At 44.0% G+C, this 8,245-nt stretch overlaps 1 protein-coding gene across 1 annotated transcript in view; it reads left to right on the top strand.

Moving 5' to 3' along the window:
• The first annotated feature begins 566 nt into the window (after positions 1-566).
• zswim5 (zinc finger, SWIM-type containing 5) overlaps positions 567-8,245 on the top strand; it is a 64,677-nt gene continuing 56,998 nt past the window's right edge. Inside the window, exon 1 of the mRNA XM_036555896.1 lies at positions 567-1,070. Within this exon, the coding sequence (XP_036411789.1) occupies positions 572-1,070 (499 nt within the window). The 5' untranslated portion in view covers positions 567-571. The remainder of the gene's footprint in view (positions 1,071-8,245) is intronic.

The following is an 8,245-nucleotide window of genomic DNA, read 5'->3' as shown; positions in this document are numbered from 1 at the left end:
AGAGTGACGTTCACAAAGGCTGGACAACTTTATTCTCACTTCCTTTAATAGAGAGAGATTCGATTCAGAAGGTGAGTCTGATATCTGCTGTGAATTGTTTAAGACAGCTTTATTCTCCTATCTTTTCCATATAAAATTACATTTAATTTAGACAGCGAGTCTATGAGTTCCTTTTACTTCTTGTCAGTTGGATTCAGGGTTGCAATGCGAAGAAAAAGACTGAGAGGAGGCCAGAGACAGTCTACAGAGAGAAAACGCTAGCCATTTTAAACAGTTTTGCTCTCGATTTCTTCCAACGTGGCATTCAGTGTGATGATTTCATGATGTTAAATTGAAAAAGAGCATTATTACATTTTTATTAGGAGCCTTCCATCAATAACTCAGGCGTAAACACCGTGAAGATGCTCGATGCAGTTCAGTTCAACGTGTGAATCGGTTCGACTGACTCCTTGAAAAGAACCGGTTCAAAAGCACGATTCATTCACGAGTCCGGTCGTCGCGAGTGTCTCTCCTCCTCCTCCTCCACTTTCTCGTTCTTCGCTTCTTTGCGTCAGTGTTTATTCGCGTTGTCATGGCGGAGGGACGCGGAGATCCGCCGCCGTCGCTCCAGCTCCTCTCCTCACCGCCGGCCAGCAAGCGGCCGTGCCTGCGTCCGGCTCCTCGGGGCCCCGGTCCGGGGCCGGGTCCGGTCTTCCCTAACTCGCGTCCCCGCTGCCCGGAATCCCTGCTGGACTGCGCCGCCAAGGCCGTGGCGGAGAAGTGGGCCTTCGAGCGGGTGGAGGAGCGCTTCGAGAGGATCCCGGAGCCCGTGCAGCGCCGCATCGTCTACTGGTCCTTCCCGCGGAACGAGAGGGAGATATGCATGTATTCGTCGTTCCAGTGCCGGGCGGCCGGCGAGGACGCTCCCGCAGCGGGCTCCAGCGCGTCCTCCGCTGGCTCGGCCACCGCTCCCGGAGGGGCGTCGGGCACGGCAGGGAGCGCCGGGACCGGAGCCGCTGGAGACGGGCTCCCTTTCCGGCGGGGAATCCGACTTTTGGAAACGGGCTGTGTGGATAATGTGCTGCAAGTCGGTGAGTGGAAACTTAACGAACCTTTTTCTTCCAGAAAAATAAAAAACACGCTAACGGTCACTTCTAACGGTCGCTAACGTTAACGTTACCTCAGTTTCTGCTTCGCTTCGTGTGGAAACGGTGGAACTTTCCCTCAGCTAAATAACTTAATCCACCAAAATTGACGTTTGTGTGTGTGGAAAGAGTGAATTCGACATTTTTGTCTTTCTGTTTCGGCAACTAGAAGAGTTGAATTCTCTTATTTTTTGCTCGACGGCTGCTTCGTTTCGTGTTTGCATTTTAGCTTGAGTGCTAACGCAGTTTCGTCAGAGGGGTTTTTAAAGATTAAAAGGGGCTTACGTTAGTCACCTCACCCGTATAGGACTCCCGTGCGGGTATTTTTCGACTTAGTTCGCTCAAAAAAGACTGCAAATCTGTAAGAAGACACACATTTCGGTGATTTTAGTAACATAAAACTCAACTCTGCTTCTCCCCCCTCGTTTGAACGCCTCACAATGGAGTCGCAGCGTTTTCTCTCTCTCTCTCCTCAGCTCGAAAGACGAAGGGGAGGAAAAAAAAACAACCGTGGTGGTCAAAACCTCTTTTGTAACCCCCTTGCTGCCCGGTTCGTCGATCGACCTTCGAAGTTGGGTCCTATTTCTTTAGGTTTTTATCGTTTTGTAAGTTACACGACGTGTTTTGGGGCCTCGACGGTTTTATTGGATCTCTCATTGTAATGAAGTGCAGGCTAATCCGCTCGAGTCCAAATCTCATGGCTTTTGTTTATTTGCTTGCTTGGTCGGGACAAAGGACGTCTGTCTATCTCAGCCAGGCCGGTGAAAGCACATGTGCGGGCACTTATTAATCTCACAGCTCGGTTTAATGTCGAAAATCGACAGTAGAAGGAGAGAAAAACAGTTTGGTTTGGTTAATATTGGCGTTGTGTGGCTCTAGTAATACACAATAGCTCTGGCTCCCTCCCCCTCTTCCCTCTTCAGGATGATCAATCAGAGCAGGAGGAGAGAAAAAAGCCCCTCATATAGATTAAAATCTGCATTTAAACAAAGGAACAGCACAGAAAGTCCATTTCAACGCCTCTGGCTTTAAAAACAGGGTACGTAGGTTGGAGAAATGAATCTGTGGTTGTGGTTTGGAGCTCGTTAATGGCTTTTTCTGCTCTTATATTCACCATAAGGCTCACTCCACAGGCTCACCCATGCAGTGTAAATTAGCACAAAAAAAAAAATGGACTGGTGGAAGAAGAGAATCCATAGCAGCTGATGGTAAATTCTCTTGTGCGTGGGCCAAGACCTGCATGGCATTTTGAAAGACTGCGTAGCCTGCACAGTCTGCTCAGTAGAAGTCATGCATGGTGTGATTGTGAGAAGGCCCACACCTTCAGCGCTGGCAAAGTTCGAAGCCTTTCCCCCGACAGATATGAGGCACTCACGCTGACAAGGAAACAAAAAGCACCTTTGTGACGAGCCCAGCTTTAGTGTGTGTTTTCGTTCCTTAAAATAGTAGTATTAAACTTAAGTGCTAGGAGGCCAGCGATAGCATGCATATACCTAATCCAATAAAGAAGCTGCGAGTGGTTTATTCTCACAAAGATTTACTGTGTCCCTTTAAAAGGCCTCTGCGTACGTGGAAACGTGATAACTTTGCCTGTAATGAAATAACACGGGCACTTATTTAGCAACCTTGAAAGGTTTTCTTTCATAAGGGAATCAGGTCTTCGCTTTAAACGGAAACTTTACGTTCTGCACTGGGCTCACGGTGCGAGTGGCTCTCCTGTTGTGGATGTGCTGTATTGGAGTTTTATTTGGAAAGATAGCAGAGGATGCAGTATTTTCAGTTTATTATGGAACTTTTAGTCAAGATTAGCGCACCTTTGCTCAAGGTTGACGAGTTGTTTCTGTCTCAGACGGAAAGTTGTTGACCATAATGCATAATTTTAACATAATAGATCTCATCCTTATCTGTGTTAAGGTTGAAGTGTTTTCAGATTACATTGGACCCCTTTGTTAAGATTAACATACCCTTGTTCGTAGTTGACAAGTTGTTTTGTCTTAAGCACCTAGTAGTGACCATGATGTCTAACTTTACCATAAAACTGACTACTTGGTCAGTCGTCCTGTTGTCATTTTTTTGTTCGTTTTAATTTTTCACCTGTATAATGAGAGAATGAGAGAATAGTGCCTTGGATTGTTTACACAGAAAGGGTTAATACGCTGGGATTTGACAACAGTGTTGCAGTGCAGTGCAGCATGAGCTAACGCAGCTGTGGTTCGGCTTTGTCCAGTTGAGTGTGGTCAGCTTTGTGCGTCTTTGTTTAAATTATAACAGTGATTGGAGCTGATGATTTCCCCGAAGTGGGCAGGTCTTACTGGTCAGTTAGAGCCTTTCTACCAGTTTCTTTCGGTGGGTTATTATTTTTTTTTTCCTGCTGTTCTTTTAGCTGAGCCAAACTTCAGTACCAGACCAGAGTTAGTGCTTGTTTATCATTCTCTCACTGCTTCGTGTCTGGACTTCCTCTCTTTGAACCTGGTAGTCACAAAGAAACTGCAAATGAGGTGCAGAAAGTCCTCACTCTGATCTTTAACGCCTTCACTGCTATGCAAGCCCAGGGTTTCACACTCCACTCAGTTCAAGGAAGCCAGCTTCACTTCACGTCGCTTCACTGAGCCTCGCAAGCGTGCCAGGAGCTTCTCAGCAAGCAAGCAGCGCCTCCGAGTTCAGCAGCCTGGCCGATGCTGATGCTTCAATATAATGATAATTCCCAAGTATGTTTCAGTGTCAGATGATTAAGTTAATGAAGCTTCATTGCTTTGCTATGTAGAAAGAAAGCTTTACAACAAACCTGACATAGTTTGTTTTGATTGGGCCTTTTTTTATTTTTATTTCTCTCTCTCTTTCCCTTTGATGTCACTTCATGAGCAGAAAAAATGGCTTTTTTTTCCATTTTTTATGCACCCGGCAGATGCTCTATATTGCAGTTCAGTTTTTTGTTATTTAGCAGTGATGCTGAAGATGAGTATCATGACGCACGTATTGCTTTACCGGTATTGACGATACATCGCCCTGAGTAATGTGGACGTCCAGCTGACGCCTTTTCTGACGTCCATTGTTGGAGTTCGTGTCTTAATTAGAATAATTAATTCTAGTTTGTGTTTGTGTCTGACCCCTCCCCCATGCATGAGTCTTATAAAGTCCTTGGAGAGGAGGTTCCAGCTTTGAGTTAGGCCTGAGGATTATTGGGTCATGCTTTGTTACCCAGCTGTAGAAACCCCCCCTTGTTCTCAAAGAGGGGAGGAGGAGGAGGAGGAGGAGGAGGTGTGTGTTGGGTGGGGGGTTGTTAAGAGTACAAAGCTGTGTTGGGGTGTCTTTATGGAGCCTCCAATGGTGGCAAGGAGGCTAAAGTTCTACCAGGATTCTCGCCAGTGGCCACTTGCGTAAAAGAGCTTGAGTGATTTTTGCCTTAGACTCTGTAAAACAAGACACCTGAAAAGTTGTGTTTTGGGCATAAAGTTCTTAGAGAAACCTTCAATTTTAAACTTTTACATTATGTGGATGTTCTATAAAGTCATTAACAATAACAGGCCTTTCTTCAAGGAGCCAAAAGTGTTTTTTTTAACATGGCAGTGATCAAATGAACCCCTTTTTGGCCCCTTTGTTTACGAGCATAAGTGAGAGGCATAAAATCACTTCAGGGAAATCGTTAAGTGGAACATGAGAAAAGTTCTTAAGGGCAAACTGAATTTTTAGACCTTAAGTTTCGTCATTGAAGTTTCTGATTGTTGCAAAAACAAATGAAAAGAGCTGTTCAGAAGTTTAATGCACTGCACTAACTTAGGTAAGTAGTTTTATAAGTCTTAACATAAATCTTTGTCGTTTTATGCATGTAGCCGCCGGTACGGCAGATCATGAGACCTTAAGTTAGTGCCGTTTTTGCGTGGGACATCTTCACCATGACTCACATCTTCTCAGACTGCGACACCACCTCACTCCCCAGCTTCTCGCCCTCGTAAATATCTTTCTCAATCTTCGGATTTTGACAGGCGCTTTTGGTGTTAGTGGTTTCTTTAGGAATGAGTTGAGCTGTATTTCATCTGCAGCGGTTGCCACGTTTTGGGCGGGGGTGTGGTTCAGAGCAGTCAGTTTTCAGTCAGTGCCCCCTTCATTTCGCCCTTATTTATTAGTTTTAATTTCAAAGGCATTCATTTGCAAACTAGACATATGAAAGCCCCTCTTCTTAAAAGGCGTCAGCAATATCCCGCCAAGTTTGTTATAAAGCGAAACGACTCAGACAAGCGCAGCAGATACTGACAGTGACAGTTTGATCTTATATACTACAGCATGTTATTTTCATCTGTTTTTTCCACTTCTAGACAAACCACAGCTATTTCTGTGCTTCGTTTTAGGACAGTTTTGAATGAAAATGACTTTGGTGGGAGACACATTGGAACCAGTTTATGGATTAGACTGGAGGGTGTTGGGTCATGATACAGTACGGTACTTTCCCACTATGGAAGTTTAAAAGAAATGGCAAAATACATGTTTTTATTTTTTGGTCAAAATTCAGTGGGCAAAATGAGACTTCAGCATCTGGTGAATGTATCATAAGTGTAAAGTCTTGAGTGTTTTTAATAGAGCACTAATAAGCATTTCATAATGCTCCATGTCCGTGAACCACGCTGTGATGTCACTGGTTCCTCTTTATCACCGGTTTCTGTTCTTCGAACGCTGGCGTTGTTTTTGGTCTTTGTAATCGGGACACATCTCATCCAGCCCCATACAAGTTCAACAAGGGACCGCTAATTCCGCTCCCGTCTTTCAGCGCCCACGCTGACAATGTTTAATCAAGGTAATTAATTCCTCGCCTTCAAGTCTCAAAGAAAATCAGTTAAACAAATCTTCTTTTTTGCACTTATTAGGAGTCCGTTTTTGAAGGACACGGTCATTAAACACTTTGTCTTCCCCCAAGTCTTTTATCAAAGGAAGGAAATTAATTTGGAAGCGGTGGGGGTGGGGGGGGGTGGTCAGGTACCTCATCAGCACAACATCAGTGGAGAAAAGTAGAGGGGGAAAAAACTCGGTGGCTTAAAAAAAAGGAAGTGCAGGAAACTTCAGAAGTGACTTATTGAAACGGTACGTCATGAATTAAGGAATGGATTGTTCTGCATACAGAATAGACCGTGAGTGCGCAACAAGACTGCTTCTGAATGGGCTTCAGGACAAAATGGCAAGTTTTTGCTATTTATTTTTGTTTATTTATTCACTTATTTGTCTTTTTTTACATTGTAAAGTGGCATTTTACAATATAAAAAAACCCTGTTAATCACTCGTGACGCCGCCCCTGCGGTCTCTCATTAAGCCTGACACTGTCTGGCCGAGTTTATCAGCTACTAGTTCTTCAGCTTTTTAACTATCAAGCTGAAACGAACTAAAAATCTGCTTTTTGTTCGATCTGTTGGTCGGTGCAGTAAAAACGCTCAAGACGAAGGCCGCTTAACCACATCTAGTCGTGTTACATCCAGTCCCATTGAAAGCAATTGGATAAAGTTGTCTCAGCTCCATCATGGTGGAAGAAAAGGCTACAGTACCCATTCATTCATCCACTTGTTTATATATTATATACAATAACTGTAAATAATAGTAGTGTTGCTGTTCGTATGTGCTTAAGTTGCAGTTTTAATGTTATAAAGAAATACAGGAGGTTCAATTACATCAGCGCAGTCCAGTTTTGGTCACTGATCATGCAAACTTCCTATCATAACCTCCCATCCCTATTCACTGATAGCTAGCACTACAGCTCCTGGTGCAGCTGGCTTGTTCCCTTCTTGGTTTCACTGCTTATCTGGGCTTTATGATGACTTGTAGTAATGAATATATACACCCACGTGCAGACCTGTACATATTGTCCTTCACGTGGTTTAGGTCAAGAGCCTTACCTGTTAAACTTCTTATAGAAGCAGTTTTCCCTTTGATCTGTGCGCACCGCGGTTGATGATTACTCCAATATCTCCCCATGACTGAGCCATAATGGAACTTTTATGTTTTTATGTGGAGGAAATAGAGCCCATGAAGCACTAATGCCTTCTGAGTCATGTGCGTGTCTATGCTGTTCAACCCTTTTTTGCCTACTATCTAGGAGTAATTACATAATTACACCTTTATTTATACAGTTTATGTATTACATCTGGTTTATTTTCTGTATTGATCCCCCTCTCTCACTCTCCGGCATGGTTCCCCTCTGTTTGGGTGTCACTGTCAGGACTTGAGGCTTCTCAGAGGCCTTCTCTGAACAGGGGGGGCCTTGAGGCAAGCCTAATAGGAGCACATTTGGCTGTAATTGCCTAACAAATGCAGGAGAATTCCAGGGGAAACAAAGAAAGGAGAAAATGAGGAGGTAAATCAGTCGAACCAGAGCGGAGCGAGCAAGCGAAGGAAAGGGAAATGAGAAGCAGTCGTAGGAAAGAGTGAAATGCTGGGCAGCGCTGAAGTTCAGTGTCAGAATATTTTCCAAATCTATCACAGTTTTTGATATATAAGTGTGCATTAATAGAGGATTCTTGAGTAGTGCTTTTTATTAGAAGAATGTCTGCAGCCCCGAGAGCTTGTTTTGGTTGGACTGTTTTGTTCCATTATCTTCGAAATGAATGTTAACCAGACAGAAACCTCATTTCCAGAAAGGAAACTTACTATTTATTTTTGTTTTGATGTATTTTCAAAGCGGTCTAAAGCGCTAAAGCACCTAGCAAATTAGACGTGTGTGTATTTCAGTTAATTAATTTGTTATTAATGATAATTGATGTGAATGTGAATGTTAATGATTGAGAATGTTAATGACTCCATTATTATTCTGGCGTAAGCGATATATTGATCAGCTCGGAGCGAGTGAAGTATGGATATAGGATGGATAGATCGGGTGGAGGTGCGTTTGGGAGATTTGAGACCAGAGGCTGGCCGGAGCTCGTTTTGGTCCGAGCACGCCGAGGAGGAGAAAAGGAGAAAAGGCCCTCCATCTGTGGCTGTAACACTAAACTGAGGAGCGCAGGAAACTCAAGCAGTTCCAAAGCGCCGCCCTCCCCCACAGCAGCCCCTTTCATCCAGCTGAGATTTTGTGTGCAGGGTTTTTTTTTGTGGCCAGTTCACATGGAAACTTAATTTTCTCAGTCTGGACCGAGGGAGGAAGG

The sequence above is a fragment of the Colossoma macropomum genome, unplaced genomic scaffold (assembly GCF_904425465.1).
Source record: "Colossoma macropomum unplaced genomic scaffold, Colossoma_macropomum, whole genome shotgun sequence".
In the NCBI taxonomy this organism is placed as follows: domain Eukaryota; kingdom Metazoa; phylum Chordata; class Actinopteri; order Characiformes; family Serrasalmidae; genus Colossoma; species Colossoma macropomum.
The sequence above is the reverse complement of the archived record's forward strand: the minus strand, read 5'-3'. Positions and strand labels throughout refer to the sequence as shown.